The sequence below is a fragment of the Atheta coriaria genome, unplaced genomic scaffold, assembly GCF_025399875.1.
Source record: "Atheta coriaria isolate IRGN ID8LTWV9N9 unplaced genomic scaffold, Caltech_Dcor_3.1 hic_scaffold_9_pilon, whole genome shotgun sequence".
NCBI lineage: Eukaryota > Metazoa > Arthropoda > Insecta > Coleoptera > Staphylinidae > Dalotia > Dalotia coriaria.
In genome coordinates this window covers 1,559,249-1,580,847 of record NW_027045451.1, presented here as the reverse complement: position 1 = coordinate 1,580,847, position 21,599 = coordinate 1,559,249, and the positions used below count along the sequence as shown (strand labels likewise).

General features: G+C 39.9%; 2 protein-coding genes across 2 annotated transcripts in view; one reads left to right on the top strand and one right to left on the bottom strand.

The window, feature by feature from the left end:
• Positions 1–30: 30 nt before the first annotated feature.
• Dg (Dystroglycan) overlaps positions 31–21,599 on the bottom strand; it is a 34,257-nt gene continuing 12,688 nt past the window's right edge. Inside the window, exons 2-10 of the mRNA XM_065310912.1 lie at positions 5,861–6,163; positions 5,401–5,724; positions 5,038–5,335; positions 3,705–4,947; positions 3,296–3,647; positions 2,998–3,240; positions 2,099–2,945; positions 1,621–1,813; positions 31–1,066 (exon numbers count right to left, since the gene is read on the bottom strand). Of these exons, the coding sequence (XP_065166984.1) occupies positions 1,051–1,066; positions 1,621–1,813; positions 2,099–2,945; positions 2,998–3,240; positions 3,296–3,647; positions 3,705–4,947; positions 5,038–5,335; positions 5,401–5,724; positions 5,861–6,115 (3,771 nt within the window). The 5' untranslated portion in view covers positions 6,116–6,163 and the 3' untranslated portion in view covers positions 31–1,050. The remainder of the gene's footprint in view (positions 1,067–1,620; positions 1,814–2,098; positions 2,946–2,997; positions 3,241–3,295; positions 3,648–3,704; positions 4,948–5,037; positions 5,336–5,400; positions 5,725–5,860; positions 6,164–21,599) is intronic.
• Positions 6,708–8,729, top strand: LOC135799149 (uncharacterized). Its single transcript, XM_065312172.1, has one exon. It carries the CDS (start codon positions 6,850–6,852, stop codon positions 8,689–8,691), a length of 1,842 nt encoding a protein of 613 aa, XP_065168244.1. The 5' UTR covers positions 6,708–6,849; the 3' UTR covers positions 8,692–8,729.

The window sequence follows — 21,599 nt, the reverse complement described above, 5'->3', positions numbered from 1 at the left end:
AAACTAAGCAAACTGAGAATAACAGTGCAATAAAATTGTTATTTCAATATATTTCATTAGATTAAATATTGGAAGTTACAAAGAGCATTACAAATCGTTTCATTGGTAAAATAATAAATGTACACTTAATGTTGTTAACCGTTAGGATTAGAATAAAAAGTACATAAAGCAATTGTATATCAAACGATTAATATTCGAATGATAGTCTAAATACGTGTATAAACATAATTCAAAAGTCAGTATTAAACGCGCATTAAAGTTACAACGTAAGTTAAGTTGTAAATGCATGTTTCTCTCATAAGTATAAGTATTTAACTTCATCTTATCGTACAATTTCATTTGCGTTTGCTTTTCATAATTAGTTCTTTGTATTAATTTCTAAATGCTAGTTTTGTATATGTATACAGGAGACACAAATCGTTATTCATACTTTGAAGTCATCTACGTTTTTATGTTTTTTTTTATCATGGTACATTCCGGGAGCACATTCCCCGTACTTGTTTTACTAGATAGTACACATTCGAAAGGAACACAGTCAAAATTTCAGCTCTGCGATGATTACCGCGAAGGAGGAGGTGAGTGTTGCTCGGAGAGGCAGTAATTGTTCAGTCGTTATAATTCGATATAAGTAAGGTGCGTATCAAGTTGTGCGCGCCCAGTTCGCCTTCGCAGAGCTTCACTTTTTGTATCACTAATGATTGCCAATCTTCTTCATATCTTCGACATTGTGGGGACCTTAATTCTTAAGTTTAAGTTGTTTGTTACAGCAGTGTTTCAAAAGTACAGTTTTTTGTATAGCATTTTCAAGTATACGTATAAAGTTTTGTCTTGCAATAGTCGCCAAAGACCCCCAAAATGCGTTACACAGGTATTCTTTACGTTTTACTTTATGATAATGTGATTACGGATATGTTTGCGTGTCCATTGTTTTCGTACAAATCGCATCTATGGCGGCTTAATTATGTTTACACGTTTACGCAGTCAAAATGAAATACTTAAGTGATGTCATGTTATTACTAGGATATTCCTTCTCTCTTTGGTATGTATGCTTTAATCAATACTTAGTCTGAAAATGCCAAGGAATTTGCATTGTAATCAATCGTATATGGTACTCAGCAATGTTGATAATATTAGCATTGCAGAAAACAGTTCAAAATCGCTACGATTAAAAGAGCTTCAAAACCACTCGCTTAGAAAAAACTTGCATCAAACAAAAACGAATTCCAAATCAAAATCATAATCAATACAATTAAATAGTCATCGTTAAAACTTGCAAGCACAAAAAGAGATTAAATGTAAGTAAAGATTACAAAGATGAACAATTACATCCAACTTAATTCATATGACGGCACATTTGAGAATTACAAAATTGATACAAACTAATAAGCAACAATTTGGTACCATCGGAACTCGTCAGGTAACAATGTTGCTTTCGTCACATTACTGGTTGGAATTGCTTTAGTTCAGCTTGGTAACAAAACTAGAGAAATGACACAAAATTGAAATAGTCTGCACACTACGGCTTGCGTTTGTAAATTACACTGCATTTTGGTGAGGCTTGCGTGTGAGTGTGATTATTGCTGGAAAAACGTAAACTTTAACTGTTAAGGTGGTACGTACGGTGGGGGTTTCCGATATGTCGGCGTGGGTTTAGGCCGCGCCTGCCGATTGTTGTCCTGAGGGCGCGAGAAGGGCGGAGGTGGCGGTTGGTAAGGCTCCGAGTCATCGCCTAGTTTCAGCGAACCGCTCTTACTGTACTCGGGCGGTGCCAGAGGCGGCTTCTCGTCCTTCAAGATTACAGGCGCCTTGGTACCTAAAACGCACACGTTTAGACTACACCCGCGATTTGTCCACCGAAGAAAAAAGCACAAAAGCGCAATGAAAACGACAAAACAAGGAGATTATCGAAAAACAACTACGACTTATTTGGCTTTCCTACTAATATCTAATATATTACACAAAGAAAGAAGACAGCGAAACAGCAAACACATTTAAAACAAAGTTCACCACAAACTAATAATAATTAAAAAAACGAGTACACATTGTGTGATGGTTGCGTGAAAAGTGTGTTAGAAATTGTTTATGTATTTTATAGTACCTGGCTCGGGTTTCTCTTCGAGCTCTTCTTGGAATATCACCGGAATGCCCTTGTTACCATAGGAGGAGCGTCCGTCCTCTGCCATATTGAGTTTTCCCGTCCGCCGGCGTCGGTACATCACGCACGCGACAATTCCGGCCAGCAGCAGCATGCAAAAGATAATAATCGCCGGAACGATGAATGTAATCATGTAATCATCATGATCACCCAGTGGAGGTTCTTCAATTGGAACACCCTTGCTGTTGGGCGAGTGGATATGTGGTTTGCCACGACAGTTTCCTATTAACTGAAGTTTAATTGTTGAGACTTTGAACTCCGGATCCATCACATCTTGAACACGGCCAGCAATCGTGTGGTCCTTGTTAACAAGTACAGATTCTAGCTGAGAAATCTGTGGTCGTGGGCATTCGTCCAAAGTTAGCGACTTGTTGTACCAGCTTACAATTGTGGACCCGCGTCGGATAGAATTCAAGTGAATATTACTAGTGTTACTATCCCCGAAGAGATCAGCAACCTTCTCAACGAATTTGCGTTGCATGCTAGCGCTCGTTGCGAACGATTCGTACTGAGTGTCGAGAGTCATAATAAATTCGAGATTATAATGGCGGCGGGGAGCAGAGTGCACGACAACAACAAGCATGTCGCTGGCAGTGAGATTACCGCTATCCTTGCAGACTAGCTGAAATTCTTTGCGACCCACGTTGTCAAGCAACGGAATACCATAAAACTCTTTATTTTTACTATCAAACTGTAACCAATAGTTTGATGGTATCGGATGTCCTTCAGCGGTCAGAAGTGACATTTTGAGATTTCTCGGATCTGTATCTTCCGGATCATAAAAAGTATCCTAAAAACTTGTGTAAATTAATAACATTTAAAAGTTTTACCGCAGTACTTACGTCAGGTACAGCGAAAACTAACAACTCCCCAACTGTTGCATTGATATGATCCACCGCATTTCTCAAAATCGGAGAGAAATTACTTGATGGCGTAATAGGAGCCAATGGAGGTGGTGGCGGTTTGGCTGGTTCGGTCTCACAGATTCCCATCGTATGATAGAGCACCTTTTTGATGCGCAATTCTGGAATGAGTGCTCTGGTGAGCGCGTGTGATGGATCACCCTCATTATTCGCGGTCAAAGCCTGCACGGCAAAAGACACGTTAAAATATTAAAACCCCAAAAAGATTTTTACAGACCTCGTATAACTTTTCGATGTCTTCCTTTGGGCAGTAATTCTTAGCTAAAGAATCATTTGTCCACACGAACACCACAGGCTCACTGGTGTAGTTCACCTTCCGAACGACAATGTCGCTTAAATTGCTGCGATAAAGTTGGCCGACGCCTCGTAAAGTTTTCAGCGCCCAGTCCACATCATGTGGAAACTCCCACTTCTTCTCCACATGCAAGTACAGCGAGAACTCGTGATTGACGACCCGTTTCGACTTGTGATTCTGCACCAGAATCTCCACAACGTCTTGAACAGATGCACCCTCGTGGTCTGTGGCACGAAGAATATATTCCCACCGGGAGACGTCGTCGTCCAATGGCCTAAAAATAAAATAATCAAATGATCAGCGTAAACTCGAGAATGTTAAAAACACTTACAGTCCATATATTTCCCTCGAGCCCTGATTAAATTGACACCATGATGATTTATTCAACGCCTTGCCATCGGCGTCCAACAATTCTAACACCAAATCGGTGCCGTCCTCAACATCGGTGAATGTATCCAGAGGCACGATGTAGTTGAAAGCCTTGCCTGCGGTGGTTGCAATACGCTTCAATCGATTTTGTATCGATGGCGGGAAGTTCTTCAGCTCAAACTCGACCGTCTCGGTCTGCGCTGCTGTTGAAGCACTTTGTGTGGTCGTCGGCAAATGTCGCACAGTCGTCTGCTTGATCGACGTCGTCGTTTCCGGCTCCGCTTCGGTGGTCGGTCGTTCTGTAGTAGTTGTTGTGGTAGTAGTAGTGACCGCTTCGGTGACCAAAGTTGTCGGCGGAGTGTCTGGAACTGTCGTCGATTCAGTTTGCTCTACAGTAGTTGACTGTGTGGTCGCCGCCAATGTGGTCGTCGATGGCAAAGACGAAGTTGAAGTGACGGGGACGGCTGCAATCGTTGTAGTTGCAGGCATAGGCGTTGTTGTTGTTGTTGTTGTTGTCGTAGTTGTAGACGTTGTCGTTGAGAGAGGAGTTGTTTCCGGTACGAGTTCGATGATTTTGGTCGATTGAACGTCCGGGAATGCATCGTCGCGTTCTGTGACGAGTTCCAAATGCGGTTTGACATCTACTGGCAGTTGGCCAAAATCAGGAAGTTCTGTTTCACTCTCTGGATCATCTTCATCTTCGTATTCTTCTTCATCCTCATCATCGTAGTTGAATTGATCATCAGCGTTACCAGGGAGTGGAATCTCATCGGTCTTTTCTGTTGCTACAACATGTTTGTGTGTTGTAGTAATTACTTCCTCTGTAGTTGTCTTGATCGTGGTTGAAGGCGTTGTGCTTGAACTGGAAGTATCTCTGCTGTCAAAGAACGTTGGATTACTTGGAAGTTGACCATGATGATGGCGATGGTGATGCGTGGAAGTCGCTTCTTGCGGAGTGGTCACTTGGATTACGGTCGTAGGAGCCTCCGTCGTTGTTGTACTTGTTGTCGTGCTCATTGTTGTGGTACTAGTTGTAGTTGGTGCAGGAGTAGTTGTGGTTGTAGTTGTTGTAGTGGGACGAGTGGCTTTCGTAGTGGTGGTCGTTGTGCGCGGCGTGACAACTTTCGTCTCTTCGTCATCATAGTCGTAATAGTCGTTATTGTCGTCATAGTATTCATCCTCGTAGTCACCACTACCTGCGCCACCTTAGAAAAACAAATCAACAAAGTTTCACAAAAACAATACGGGTTTATGTGTTTGGTGGTCACGATAAGCTAATCGATGTTGACACTCACCATACTCGTCGGCTTGTCGTCGCGCACGGAAACCTCGCGTTTCCGTTTCCGCCTTAACGCGCCAGCCAATGAGCGGCAGGCGCAGGACTTCCGTGATGGTGCCATCGCGTGCCTGCTGCTTCAGCTGGTGCACGATAGTGGCGGCATTCTCCGACAGTCGGCCATCGCAGCCGACGTTGACTAGAATCGACGCGGTCGTCTTGGACGAGCGCACGCGAACCGTGCCAGGACCAGCAAGGATGACTGAGCTATCCGACAGGTCATCCGAATTTCTATAGGGTTCTAATTTGAAGGCACTCTGCAAACCGATTAAACACCCACATTATTAAATCGTTCAAATTTAAGTATCTGTGGAATGCTCACGTAAGGTAATCCAAAGAATTTGGCGATATTATTGATGGCAATTATCCGCTGTTTGGGTTTAATGGCGTGCACGTCCCTGTCTACTACCAGGGAAAGCACCGTGTTGCCCTCACCCTCCGGACACTTCCGTTTACTTTGCGCGTCTGGTTGCTCCCGGACGGCAATCAGCGTGAACTCGTTGCTTGAGGTGTCGTTAGCGCGGATCGTCTTGACGACGGCATGGATCTTTCCCTCGTCCTCAGCAAGTGGCAGGCCCCAGAAAACCCCAGCTACCTTGTCGAAGAGCAGCCAGGCGGGTAGAGATTTTACGTCCACACGTTTCGCCTATAAAGTAATTTTTAACGTCAGGCGGCTCGTCGGTGTAATAAAAATGTAAAAAATTTATGCCCGGGATAAGACCATGTCTTCAATCGATAGTAAAGGCCTTAAAGAGAACCGGAAACATGTTATAGTACTTTACCTCGTACTTGACGTGTTCCTCCTTGGGCAGAGCGTAGTGAAATACTCTGCCGACAACGGCAGTCAATTGCGGTGGAACTTCGAACAGTTGCCGGCTGCTTTCCGGGTCGAATTCCACCTCAAAGTCTTCAGCAACTTCGAACCCAATATCTTCATCGACGAAAGCGGTGCACAACGTAAGCAACACCGCCAGCAGTGTTGTCGTCACCGCTAGGAAATGATGGCTGGTGTGGCGGTGGCGATGGGAAGACGACATTCTGAGATTGTTGATGCGAGCGCGAGCTTCGTGTGGTCACGTTAACATCTGCAACAAGTCGCCAACTTTAGAAAACTAATAAAAAAACAAGCGGAGGATGTACAATTGAAACTTTGAAAATTCCGCTCATCAAATTCAACAAATTCTAACTTTGTAGTATGAATTGGTAATGACACTAAAGTGCTTCATGCTTGAAACCAGAAGCTATAGTAAGGCACGTCGAGAAACGGCGAGTGAATAGTGACTGAAAACTGTTGGATGGGGTGGAAACGAGATTGTCTTAAAACTAATGCAATTAGACAAGTTAGATTAGGATGCACGCGAACAAGCGGAATGAAGCCGGGCGAGCCGGCGTGTGTCTCCTGTCTTCGCCCTCCATCGACGCGCTCGGGAGACACGTGTTGATGAAAGCTAAGTGATTGATGGCTTCCACATCACTCGCGCGTTCACCAGCAAGTAATAACATTTCCTTGCTCTCGCACATGCGGCCATTACAACTTTCAGCGTGGTAATCAAAGATGTTCATATAAATATTAGTACATCCGCAAATGCATCATCCGAGATTTTAAAGTAACGACAATCAAGTTGTAATGCATCATATAACAATTAAACAAAAACTGACACTGTCAAAACGTATCACATTAATTAGTAATACGCAGAACCAAGTTTAATCAAATTAGTAACATATACATTAATAATAATAAATTTCCGTGAACATAGAAAAAAATATAAAAATGATATTGGCATCATGCGCTTACGAAGTCAAATTTCACGACTGGGACTCCTCTAATTGTTATGGAACCTATAAATCCAAAGTAAAGGCTGCCTTCAGTGATATCTCATGGAGTTGCGAGGGCACCTACTTGGGAACTGTGCAGTCCACCGGAAAAACCTCGATACTCAGACCTCGCTTCAACCCGTCTTTTATGAATGAACCATTTGTTACCGAGGGAGAATCCATCAACGTCGGATGTGTCAAATCTGTACAATTTTCAATGACCGAAAACAACCTCATTGCCCTTGGTACAAGTCGAGGTGATGTAATCCACTATAACTTAGCAAGTAAATACTCAACCATCGTCGTGGATAACATCCCTGGGATTGTCCATTATATAAACTATGCCGCTGGTGATAGTTATCTAGCAGTTGCATGCAGCAATGGTCAAATTTTCATCGTCCAGGTAGGAGTTGGCATCTCCGAATCATATTTTGTCCCGCAGAGTGAATGTATCACTGCCTTGACCACACACCCAACAATCCCGAAATACATGGCCGGAGGGTCTAATAAAGGGGTCATCGCTGTGTGGGATGTCAATTCATCGTTCCTGGTTATGCAAAACACTAAACCAGATGCGAAAATATTGGATATTGCTTTCTCACCAGCGGATAACATCTTCACAGCTATTGGGAGCGACCAAAAAATTGGAATCTACGATATGCGAATTGGTGAATGTGTTCATGAGAAACCCTTTGATATACCACTAACTGCGTTTGCGTATTCTCCGAGAGGAAATGATATTGCAGTAGGTTCTGGTCAAGGACATATTATGGTCATGGATACAAGATACCTGCGTTCAAGCAAGAGCGTCATCAAAGCCCATGATCAATCTGTGAATAAAATGAGGTTCCAGCAAGAGAGACTCAATCACTTCCACTGTAACAAATCATCCATTGCATCCACGTGTAGCCTATTCCAAGAACCCGAACGGGAAAGAATACTTCCAGGTGTAAAATCAGACATGCTCATCTACCAAGCTGGAGACGTACGTGATACGCTTCCTTTTATGGAATCAGCCAGTAATGTCCGAATGGGACATACTTCTCCAGGTAGAAGCACAGGTTCAAGTCCTCCTCCAGGTCAATTACAGTCGGATAATACAGGTTTACCAACACCTACACAGAAAGCAGTTGGAGAAATGTCCATGTTTCATATAATCGACGAACGTGCTCTTCAGGAGATAAAATGCAAAGTCTTACAAAACACCAAGGATTTGATTGATCAAGTTGTTGACCAAGTCAATAATGATTTTCTGAAGATGCGGATGAATGTCAGCCGAGAGTTTTGTAACATGGAGCTGCGAAACAAAGACCGCTGGCAGGAATTCAATGATACCTTGATGATGATTGCAGGTTTGGATGATCGTCGCCTAGATGAAGAATTCCGCATGGGTGTGATGCATGAAGCAGCAGTCAGGGATACCAACAGTCACAAACATGTTCGAAAAATAATTAAACCACCACCAGATGATGATAGTGATCTTTCTGAAGATATCACCTTCGATGAAAACCTCCCTGCGTACTCTGATCATATCCTAGAGCAGCAAGAAATAACCCTGGATGAAATAGACTATCACGAAAATGATGTACCAGAGGTTTCAATGAAAGAAACTGTTATGAGAGCGACTACATCCATGGCGAGTGGTTTTCCACCACCGCGCCCTTCCACATCTCGTCAACATGAAGAAATAAAACTTCCTAGTCCCAAACGTTATGTTTCACGTTTACCAAAAGCGGAATCTCCGCGCAGGCATCAAATTAATCTGAAGATGACTTCATCCAACATGCCAAATATATAAAATAAACATTTTTGTAATAAAATTTTAGTTGAAATTTGCATGATTATTCGATTTTCGTTCTTTTTTCGCTTACGCACTGCTCATTAGCATAACTGACACGTCTTGTTCTGTTCCTTTCGACGGGAAACAAAAGCGCCGCAGCTTTTCAATTCATAATAAGTAACGCAGGGCGCCTTGCCGAAAATATTAAATTCGGATTCTGCGAAAACCAAATTTCATTCAAGCCTCCCTCTGTTCGCGTGAATCTAGTACGTGCGCGCATTAAACATGAAAAATGCCACTTAATTATTAACGCCATTGTTTCGGCGGTTATTAATCACCGTGGCTATGTCTGAAATTCCCGAAAACCGAGACGTAAACTTCTTCCAACGAAATCTACAGGGAGTTGTGATCAAATATGAACAAAACAAAGCAAATCATATTGTCAGCCATGTTTAGTTGAGCAGAATAAAAGAAGTAATCCTTTCATGGAGTTGTTTATGCAAAAATCTCATTAAAACGCCCCTTGGAGACCGTCCAACGCTTTTCACCCGCGGCGTAAATTGGAAATTGTGCAAATTCGCTTTGCTATACTTTCAATTAAAAGCGTAACACGGCGCAATTTGTGTGCAGGGCAAGCTGTTGAATGGCGGTCAGCGTCCCCGACCGCAGAATGGTTGACAGTCTCGAAACTAGTTTGCATCCGCTTTATCACAGGGTATTCAAACACACAAAAGTTACAAAACATTCAAAAACTATTTAAAAACTTCATTATATAAACAATGAAGCAAACAATAGTTTTATACTTATTTGGTTGAAATGAATGAAAGCTCAAATTGGATTTCTGAATATCCTCTCGGGGGAAATAATTTTGATTGTATATCTTTGGTTCTCTGACCGTGAGCAGCGCACATCTGGCATACGTACGTAATAATTTCGAAAAGGACCACGACCAGACGCGGTCATAAATTAAAATCGATCGTTTGCGAACTGTAAACTGCACAAACTGCCACCATACGGGCGAATACAGAATTCAGAACGAGGGTCAACTGGTAATTGCCCAATTGCCCAAACTAAACTAAACTAAACCAAATGCATTCAGCATTTAACATCTTTTCAAAGGCAGATCCAGCCGAGTGATAAATCTACAAATTTATCGTCACATAAATTAATGAATTATTCGAATGTTAAAATATCACTGATTCGTTTTCAGTGTGTAATTCGAGTGTGATTGCATCATATTGACAAGCGCGAAGCAAAGAGCGAGAGATGATCGTCCCCAATGGCACTCGGGTTGGCGCTCATTGTTTGATTAATTATGCAGCCAGCTAATGCGGCGTGTAATTAATCCGACGACCACAAGCACGCGCTGTGCGCGCCGCTTCTTTTAACGCATTCATTATGCGTCGATCTAATCGCGTGCGCCATGAAAACAGAAGGCTTTTAGTGTTTTAGCTGAACCGTAACCGATCCGAACTGAATTGAACTGCATTCAGCGTTTGATTGCATTGAAATTTCGTTTTAATTAGGTTACCATCAGCTGGGATTTTTATTTTTAGCTGATATAAATTTATTAGCTCTTCTTGTTGAAAGAAGTGAAAATTTTCGGAATGAAAATTCCATGCGACATAATTGACGAGACGAATGTCGTACGCGTGTGCTATTTTCAATTCCAGTCGGCAACAGATTTTCCGCAGAATGTATCACAAGCAAAAGTCAAGATTGGTAGACTTCTCTGAAGTTGTGAAGTTTCAAGTTGAACTCACGGACGGCGCATGGAACAAGGAACAACGTGGAATTTCATTAAGTCGCGCCTCGTAAATCTACATTTTTCATCGTTCGCCGCGACAATTTACAATCGGGGACTTGTTCAGCGTGCACAACGCTGCAGCGATGAGAAACAATGAAGTTAACGCCCATATTTTTCATCCACCTGCGTGGAAAATCTAGTTTCACGTCAAAATTGCGTATTTTTACGTTGTACAACTTAGAAACACACATTTTCGTAAGGGGATTTTCTGTAATCATGAGGGTTGATGTAAGTGTGATTAAATTAGACGTAATATCTGTGTTTGCGTAAGCCGCACGAAGCAAATATGAAATTCGTGAGCGAGTCAAGTCACAAAAGTCCACAGGCGGCTACAGGAACGAATTACGAGGGTCGCGAGCACCACAATGCAACACATGTTTTTGCTTGTACCAAGAGTTCATAATAATACTTCCAAACAAGAGCGTTTCTTGCGTGGGGTTAGAATGTTTCAAGTTTACTCCTACACAAGCTTTATAAACAACTTTGCGCCCCCCACAAACAAGTAGAACTTGTAATAATAGGTCAAAGTGTAACTATTTCAACTATACGCACAAAAAACTAGGTATTTGAACTCGGAATTGTATAAAATGATTAAATTTGTTAGAGCAATTAGTTTATAATTCCGCAGGATAGAAAATAATTAGTCTTGATGGACGTGCGACAGTTTCGGCGTGTTTCTTCATCAATTTGCTTGCCGTTCATTTGCCAGAGTCAGCTGTCGCTCGGTTTTATTGTCTTTTTTTTGTCGGGCAACTGTTGGGCGCAATATGCACACTACAACAAGCGGCGGTTTTTGATAAAAGACGAGAAGAGATTAAACGACAAGCTGAAGGCGCCCGACTTGAGTATGGAGGACGTGATGAAAAATAACACGAGTTTGCGATCGTGGCAGCTCGTGGCTTTTATTTTTTATGTTTACAAGAGATTTGCCAGGAAGTTGTAGAGGAAAAATGTAATAAGTGGCGAAAGAAATCAAGAGATACTTGATCTTCATAGCGTTTCTCTTGTTTTCGAAAAGAAATCTTTTTAGATACTCGGATATTTTTAAAACTAAAAATTTTGTAACATTTGAATTGAGAAAACTCGATGACGTGACGAGAATTTGCCCGAGTTGGTCTTAAGTATTAAATGTAGGATTTACAATCGGGACAAGCACGCGCACCTCGCCCCGAAAGCGTCTGGTTTCCTTTGAAAGCGAAAAAAATATTGAAAACCCGCAGCGGAAAATACGTTATTGAAATCGAGTGTTGCTCGGCGAGTTCCAACATTTTATCTTTTCATACCTTCCACATTCAAGCATATCTCCTAGGCTTTTATATTACCGAAAAGAAACGCGAAGAAAAAATGTTTCAAAAACTCTAACCTCAAAATAACCGTCAATGTCATTGGACTTTCCCCAAACTTAAATTTCTAAATCAAAAGAAAGCTGTAGCAAAAAAAAACCTAAGGAGTTTCCAGTTTTAACGGAGAATGTCATCGGTCACGAGTCGCGACTGAAGGGGATAACTGTCGGCGGTGTTCGGCAATAATTCCGACTTCCCGACTTTCCGTCCCCCTGCTCGTCGGCTTACAAACACAAATATCTTTCCAGGCACCCAAGACATCCGAGCGTCTAGCAAATCACCCAAGTTCCCGGTGGTCCCGGTTCCAGTATAAACTTTGTCCTTCTCTATCTACAATATTCGGGAAAATTCACCACCACATGGAAACAAATTCAAGAAATCGCACGACTTTACCGCTTGAAACTGCTGAAATTCACGAAGCGCTAGTACCTAAGAGAAGCAGATATTTGTATTATCGCAAGATAGCAACATCGACGTTGCGATGACACTAATACCCATCACCGCACGACCTTCGACGTGTGGAAATACCAAAATGACAAAATGAGCGAGGGTGGATAGACAGGTGAGTCGAGTCGGAATCACTGCTCATTGCTGTTCCCCCTCATGGGAGCGATCGAAGTCGAACCCTTCGACTGCCAACTCACAATCTCCTATTCATCTTGCGGTGAAAGCCCAGAGATAGATTGATAGAAATGTTATCGACATCAAAATACGACCAAAATTATATCCTGCCATAATGAGTAATAATATAGATGAAACTTGGTTATTAGTTAGTTAATTATCATCGTTAAATACCTTGTGCACCTGAACTTTGTAAATTACAACGCATAACTTTGGTGGTTCAATATTGGATGCGTCGAATTCACATCTGCGTGTAGGTATCAATCGATCGAGCATATACTAAACCCAAATTCTCTTCCCTGAGCATCAAAAACTACTAAACCTAAGTAGATCTTACAAAAAGTCATCTTACTAAGTCCTTATGAATTATGTGTTATAGAAAGTTTGAGTTTGTAATAGTTTCCAGGTTAAGTAGCAAGAATATCCTGCAAACAGCAGATGTGCGTCTCCCATCACAACCCATCCTCCAATATTCCCTCGAAATAGCAAACTAGGACCTTCCTTCCGCGTTAGGAGCTTAACCCAACTCAACTTGTCTATAGATGTAAAGAAGTAGACGTGGATGTGTGGTGGTGCAGGATAGGATAGAATAGGACAGGATGTGTCGGTTTTGGTGAATACGCGATGCAAGTTACGATCCCGGACATTAAATACGACCACAGCACATCACGCGGGAAGATGTAGCACACAGTCGTTTAGCGCCGCGGAAGACGGAAGTCGGTTTTGTTTCATCCGCTTTGCTCTTGAATTCTTCTACTCGTACCTTTTCCAGTATTTTACTCAGGTTTGACCCGTAGTCAAGTCCCCGAATACCGGGGACATCAAAAGCCCCGGAATATTTATTACACTCATCGTAGATTAATAGTAACACGTGTGATATCTACAACTGTAGAAATGTAACAATCATGCCTTGGTTTACTACTGATTATAGTAACAATAGAGGTAGTGTTGCACTGTGCGCAGTATTTGTGCTGACGGCACGTGTGAAGAAGTACGTGCAGCAAACACTCAAGATGATAATTTTTCATGTCGTTCAGACGTCGCCAGCGAGAAGTAGAAAATGGGAGAAGTTGAAGTATTCAACTGGAAAGCGTTGAAAAATAACCGAGACGAGAAAATTGAAAAATAAAAAATAAAAAACGCAGAGAATCAATTTTCAACTTGGATTACAAACATTTTTCTTGTTGTTTTTTTTTTATATTTTGTTACACCCTGTATAGAATTTTATTTTCAGTAAGTATTTTCTCGGAAAATTAGGAAACTAGAAACCTAGAGTAGAAGTTGCCGGCAATTCTGTTGGCAGTGTTGCCAATTTCTAGTCCCTACTCCACTTAGGAGAGAATGAGAATGAAGCCGGAAGTACTCACTTTCCACTTTCATTTTGGACCTTTGCACCAACACCACATACTAGCACTTCCAATTCCAGCAATCCTAACATGAGGGTGATAGTAAGCGCACAATGAGAAGATATAAACTAACGGCTAATGATGCACAACACCCTCGGGTAAGTAAAAACTCGTAAAACAAATTGTACTGCAAAGCTAACCATAAAATTCAAGTGTAACAATATAGGCAACACAGTTAACACTTTTTTTCAAATTTTTACACGCATCGCATACGTAAATTAATAGTAAATTCGAAAATTAAAGACTGGTATGCTTTGCGCATGTAAATTTTAATTGCATATGCATTCGAATGCGAAATGCAACCGGTCGGGTTCAGCGCGACGCGTTTTATTTCCTTTTGTAATCGAGCGTAGAAAAACGTGCGCGCTTCATACATAGCGACAAGAATACGAATTACAAATCGTGTAATTACGAGGCGGCAGTAAACGTAGTTTGTGTTGTAATGCAGACAAAAGACTTGTAGATACGAGATGAAACAAATACTAACTGCCTGCGATTTAAATGTGATGCAATTATAATTTAATTAAGCTTTAATTAAGATAATTTAAAAGTAAACTTAGAAAGTTTAATTAAAATAACAAATTTAAGTACCTTAGGTGCCTTAGTACGACGGAATTGTGTTTGACATGCTTTTCAATTACCAGAAACAAATAATAGTACATTTAAAAAGATGAAATTTTATTTATTTACATGCGTTTTATTTTTTATTTAAAAAGGTAGAAATGTCGAATGCGTTTCCAACCCCCACAATACCGAAGCGTACTGCAGAGAGGATATACACTCTTTTGCTCTATCAGAGATTTTCGCACATGAACGACGATTGAAACGGCAATCATGTATGGGATAATCCTGACACTACCGAAAAATGCACGGCTTTTTTGAGATTCGAACGCATGCATACTGAAGAATTCCAAACAGAGGCCAGCGCAGTAACGTACAGAACCACAATCAGGTTTAGGAGCAGTTCGTTATATAAGCGTATAATACTAGTGCAGTTCAGAAATTGTGAGATATAGGCAACCGAACGCCAAATGTAAAGTGTATTGTGATTTATAAAAGTGTTTTTCTTATTTCTATAACTTAATTATTGCTGAAAGCTTTCATTAAAACGATAGTAAAGTATTGTAATGTTATTAACCGTGTTTTAATTTATTTATGTTGGGCGTGGTAGTGTTGTGCAAAGTCTTAATTTGCGTCCCGCTCGGCTCATCAATTACGCATCGATAAAAGCCTCGCTATCAATTTCAAAAGATGCGATGTGTAATAGCGCAGGGCGAGCGCGCATCCGGTTCCGTGCGAGTTCGCTTCTTTGTTTTTATTTAGGTTAGTCAAACACGACATCGACTTTATAGAGGTGCGGTGTGCTGCTCATCAACTTTGCCGGCAATCACCGGAGAAAATATACAAACGGAAAATGGAAGCAATTTGGCATTTACGGCGCGATGAATTAAGACACGTAAAAATAGGCCACTTGCACCAGCCGCGAAATGCTAAAAAATGTAAAACGCTCGACATTTAAAAAAGCAATATTTTATGGTAGGTAATATTCGTAGATTTACGTGTGTTGTTTTTTAAGCTTTAGGGTGAAATGTGAAATCGTATGATGGAGGATTAAACCTTGGAAACTTTACGCTCCAAAAGCATGTGAGAATTAGCAATAAAACATAAATATCGACGGCAAAATGTCATTTATTTTAGTGAATATTGTGTAATAAAACAGTCGGAAATGTTAAAAATTTTATTTCAGACAATAAAAGCGATTGTTACGCATGGCATAACCATGAAATAATTTCAATGAACGTTCAACAACAGGAAAAACGCGTGAAATTGTGTCGGAAAATGAAAAAAAGGTGAGTAATATTTAAAAATATCTATTATATGACTCAAAATGCTATTTCTGTTGTTCAGACAAAAAAAAAAAACTTCTAATCACCTAAAGTGGTTCCCATCTCCAACAAAATAAATACTATGTGCAAATGTGTAAGCTCCATAATATAATGACATTTAATCGGGCTGTCTACACTCGGTACGCCTTTAATGTCTAAAAAGCTCAAAAGCTCTTCTCCCATCCCATGCCGAGTGCAAACGCGACGTTATTTATTTCAGCCGAGCGAGGATTTCGTGCACGTGCAGAATAAAATAACTGAAAAGCGTCGCGAGTCAGCAAGAAATAACACCGCGCGACTCATCATCACAACACACGGCGACACTGCCGACACGTCGTACATAAATAAACAGGTTAATTAATTAAAACAAGTTTTTTTGTCCGGTAGATACTAACAAGATTAATTGCAATGAAATTTATAGTAGACCACGCCTAGAATGTATAAAAATTAGTAGGTGGTGCATTGTGGGTTGCCTGATTGATGAGCACTACAAAGCGGAAGTTCACAAATCATGAATGCAGCACAGCGCGTATTCCCATCATCCCAGACACAACCACAGGCGCCTTTTTAATATATTGTAATACTTTTTATCATGATAGAGAAAAAGACAAAAGTGAGGAAAACACTGAGTGATGAGCAGTCACTCACGTCAGAAAAACGCACAAAACAAAACAAACTACGATGGATCGAATGAAAGATGCAAGAAAGGTGGAGATATGCATACCAATGAACGTGAAAAAAGCGTGACATTAATATTTAACAGTCTCTCATAAGAAAATAAAGAAAAGAAAACAAAGAAAAGAAAAAAAATTGTTTTGGTGGACTTATCAATCATTTTCTCATCTTTTATCCACAGAAAATATACCCAAACTTGTTTTTATTTTACTTTTTCCTCTCTAAACGTTGTTTGAGTGATTTCCGATTACTAGCATCCGAGTTGGAAGCTGGCGCGGATGTACGTGTATCCCACCAGCGCCGGATTGTCGTGTGTTCACTTCCGGAAATCACGTCCGCGAAATCGCACACGTTTCGCTCGATTTTCCCAAAATGGAACCAACATCAATCACGTGAGGACGCCACAAGCACACATTGTGTGTGAAGCCTCGACCACCAGGCAATAATCTAATGGAAACACAATCACACTATCGACGTGGACGCATCCATGAATAATATTATTGGCTGTCATAGTGTGGCCAGTGTGGTCAATCAGTCAATCGCGGAATATTACACGCGTCAAACACAACCCGGACTAGAATTGACAATATTTTGCTTTCGAAAGTACACACAACTGAATGAAATATTTCAGTTATATTCTTTGTTTGCTTCGCTACTAGAAACGCTGTTGGAAGCGTGTGCCAACAATGAACATTTCAGGATATGCGCGTTTTGCTGCAGCCGTGAGTTTTGTATCACGTTTTCCCCTTTTTTCGCTTCCCTACTCGTCGCTTTAGAGCTTTAAAGTTTGTATTCTTTCATTTTTCATTTCTGCACACATGCCAAGAATAATATTCCAGAAATAATGAATGGAAGATGAAATATACGCCAACCTAGTTATGTTATATGGGAATAAATAAAGGAAAATCATGTTTTGATGCTTTAAATATCGAAATAAATGAACAGATGTTTCCTTCCACGCCCTCCGTGTGTGCATTGTTCAATTTCATGTGCATATGTGCATCATGCTGTGAGCTTTCGCTACAATCCGCAGTTCAGAAACAGCTTTCAACAACATAACAATTATTCCAGCAACAAGTCTTCTATAACTTGAATTGACACGTGGATTTTTACATATCCGTTGGCCTAGTTATACTGATCTTCATCCTTGGAAAGCTCGATTATGCGAGCTCACATGCGCATGCATTCGAGGGTAGAAGTAATGAAAGGGCTCACAAAGTGCCTACTGAAATGTGTGCACGTGGCATGATCCATTCGAATGTAACCGAGATCATCTTTCACTGTTTCACAATTCTTTTCACTCGTTACAGAGATTTTAAAACGAAAAAAATCGAAGTGATGTTGATGTATGTCGGAGACGTCGTCGTGCATTAGTTAATATTAATAATCGGACGCGAGTGCACGTAATCAATCACGTTGTCTAGAGGACAGAAACGTAAACATAAATATTCTACGTAGGTAAATGTGTGTGAAGGGATGAAAGACATGGCATAGGGGTTGTTATAAATGGAAAGGCGCGACACAAAGTGAAAAAAATCAAAACAGAAATATTTTTGGTTTTTAAAAGATTTTACATGTCGACAACGTGATTAAATCATGCTTTTTTATGTTAAAGTGGTGAATCCGGTGATATGTCAACGTAAAAAATGATAATATCTTCTAAACTAAAAGAGATAGCAAGTAGAAAATTATAGATTATGGAACATTGGAAAATTCTCTATCAGATAAAAATATACAATAATTATATTACCTACTGTAAAAGGTCGAAAAACGCCAGTAAAAGTGCTAAAAACTGACATTTTGCAATTTTTGCCCATTTTATTCAATCGCGAATATCTCGTAAACTAAAAGTGATAATTAAGATCCGATCGCAGCGTCTTAATCTACGGACTATTCTCCATAAGATAGGATAGTTAAAACGGAAATCTGAGAGATGAAATTTTAATTCTTAAGAAAAAATTGCCAAGGGGGGGGGTGTTGATACTTTTTTTCGACGTTTTTCAAAAATTAGTATCTCTTAAACTAGAAGAGATAGCTACCAACAAATTGTTGATTATGAAAGATTGGAAAATTCTCTATCAGATAAAAATATACAATGATTATATTTCCTACAGTAAAAGGTCAAAAAACGCGACTAAAAGAGCTAAAAAGTGACATTTTGCAATTTTGCCCATTTTATTCAATCGCGAATATCTCATAAACTAAAAGAGATAATTAAGATCCGATCGCAGCGTCTTAATCTACGGACTATTCTCTATAAGATAGGATAGTTAAAACGGAAATCTGAGAGATGAAATTTTAATTCTTAAGAAAAAATTGCCAAGGGGGGGGTATTGATACTTTTTTTCGACGTTTTTCAAAAATTAATATCTCTTAAACTAGAAGAGATAGCTACCAACGAATTGTTGATTATGAAAGATTGGAAAATTCTCTATCAGATAAAAATATACAATGATTATATTTCCTACAGTAAAAGGTCGAAAAACGCCAGTAAAAGTGCTAAAAAGTGATATTTTGCAATTTTTGCCCATTTTATTCAATCGCGAATATCTCGTAAACTAAAAGAGATAATTAAGATCCGATCGCAGCGTCTTAATCTACGGACTATTCTCTATAAGATAGGATAGTTAAAACGGAAATCTGAGAGATGAAATTTTAATTCATAAGAAAAAATAGGCAAATATATTTGTGTTCTCTTATTCTCTCGCAGGCTATAACATATAAACAAATATGTTTGTCCTTTTTAGTGTCGTTTCATTATTTTGAAATCACAACAAGTCTAAAGAAAATTTTACTTCAAAAAATATTAAAGTCAAATAGCGAAGAAAAGAAAGCGCTGAATTTTCCGCGCGCATGTTGAAAAAATATTTGCGCACTAAATTTACATTTCGATACATTTTGATGAAGCAAGCGCGCTCGCTGAAAATACTTTGCGCTCACGGCCATGCAATATTCATGCGACACAATATAACCTAACAAAACACAAGCGCATAACCCAAAAATCACTAAAATCACCGCAATATTTCCGAAACGCAAACGAACATTTTATCACTGCACACATTTGCAACTCGACCAAACATAAACACGCGCGCTGAAAATGTTGAATGTTGACTAAAACAATATTTAAATGTTTATTCAATATTGAACAATTGCCAAACAGGATATTACATGTTGTTGCAGCCACGCACAGCCACGAAATTTAAATACACGCGCGCGTGATGAAAATTTTCTCACACGTAAATTAACACCGCGACAGGTCATTCCATTACAGTCTGGATGTGAAATAAGGGGCGTATATTTTGAACACTTGGTGTTACAACACAGCATGCCATCAATCGTTCACTTGTCGTTGTGTCGGCGCACATTTTTTCTAATAACCGAATAAGTTTTCATCGGAGCTACGCTACGCAGTAATACCAATTAGCGGCGCATCTAATATGATATACTGACTTTATATACAGTGTGTCTAAAGTAAAATTTAAAAAAATATAAAAGGTGAAAGTAAATTTAAATTAATTTATACTTAAAACACACTGTATATACAATAATGAGTAGTATTAATTACAACACTTGCGTTCGCAGGCCGTAATATATTAAGAGTCGACGCACAGATGACAATTAAAAATTTTGAAATTTAGAAGTCGTAAACATGCACTTGTACAACATGCATCGTCGTAAAATCCGAAAATTATCACATAAATCGCATCCTACAGGAAACTACAGCCATGAAATAGACATAAGGGTAATTTGAAAGATTTTAAGGTTATAATTTAGTTGTTTGTTAGGATATTAAGTTAAAAACACGCGTATTTTCGTGGATAATTCAATTTCGTAAATTTCTTAATCCAAACGAAGGCAAAATTAAATTAAATCCCTTTCCGGGCTCAGGGTTGAAACCAAAAGAGGCCCAGACACAAAGACGATGTGATTGTAGTACGATTGCCTCCACGGCGATGAAGGTGTGTCGAGAATAATGGAATTTGTACGGCCGTACACTCGTGCGCGGTGCGGTTATAATAAATTGACTTACGTACCGTCATTGAACAATAAGTGTGCTTGAAAGTCGTGAACAAGCGAAATGGAATTAAACATACTCTTCATTACAAAATATTATTCTAGAAAGGAATTAAACGTTGGAATTAATTTTATATTTCAACCACACAATACGAACAAAATTGAGTTTTTGTAAGTATTGTTTTTTTAATGAAGTAATGTGAGGGTAATAAATTAGTTGTGGTGTTTTGGAAGGCGCACGAACGCGTGATTTATAGAGCAAACACATAAATTGTCGCGGCTTTAATGAACATCAATGAGTGTAACCTACATATCGAATATTCGTCGATTTATTACCCTTTTGGGTTAATATCCCACATGGCAAATTTTACTACCATGTTTAGAGCAAAGAAAATTAACTTTTTACAATTTAGAAGCGAAGAGACGATTTGCGCACATCTGAATATGAAATTGTGAAATGATTTGCGTTCGCCCGCATTTCGACGACGCGAGTTTTATTCCTTTCGCAGACAGACGTTTTCGCCCATAACTGTCAATGGAAGCTGCACGAGACGCGACTGAAAATACCAAGCGTGCAAAGACGCCTTAAAATGTTTAGCGCATGAGTAAACGAGTAAAAAGTACAAGAGTGCAATGAAGGAACGGTCGTGCTTGTTTTATTGCGACGATGCGCCATCGTACACGCTCGGTGTTGGCGTGAAGATGAAAAAGAAGACACGATGATTTCAAGAAGACATCTGTGCGGCAAATGCACAAATGTATAACTGTGTTTACGTATAGAACGCCGTGTGTGTTGTGTGTAATATCTTGGGCCGTGCATTATTAATTTAACTGCGACTGTGACTGCGCTTTATGCTCGTCCCGCATGAGTTTTACGACTTTTTGGTGCCTACCATATGGACCCGACGATTATTTTATACCGAAACAACTATTTTACAAGAAAAAATGAATTCTCGAAAGTTAAGATGAAGGTTTTCTTGATAAATCGTTAAAATAATACCCGGAATTAATTTTGAATCTATTTATACGAAAATACCGCTTGTTTTTCAACCCGGAATACGAGTGGAAGTTGTGTCTGCCGCCCCACCGCTGACAACGTTAATTAAATTGTCCAATTTGCGCCGGCGGAAAACTGCTGCCATTCGCAAACAAATGAAAATGTCGTGAAATTCAT

Coding starts and splice junctions, on each gene's coding strand:
- LOC135799149 (XM_065312172.1), top strand. CDS start 6,850: ATGATATTGGCATCATGCGCTTACGAAGTCAAATTTCACGACTGGGAC.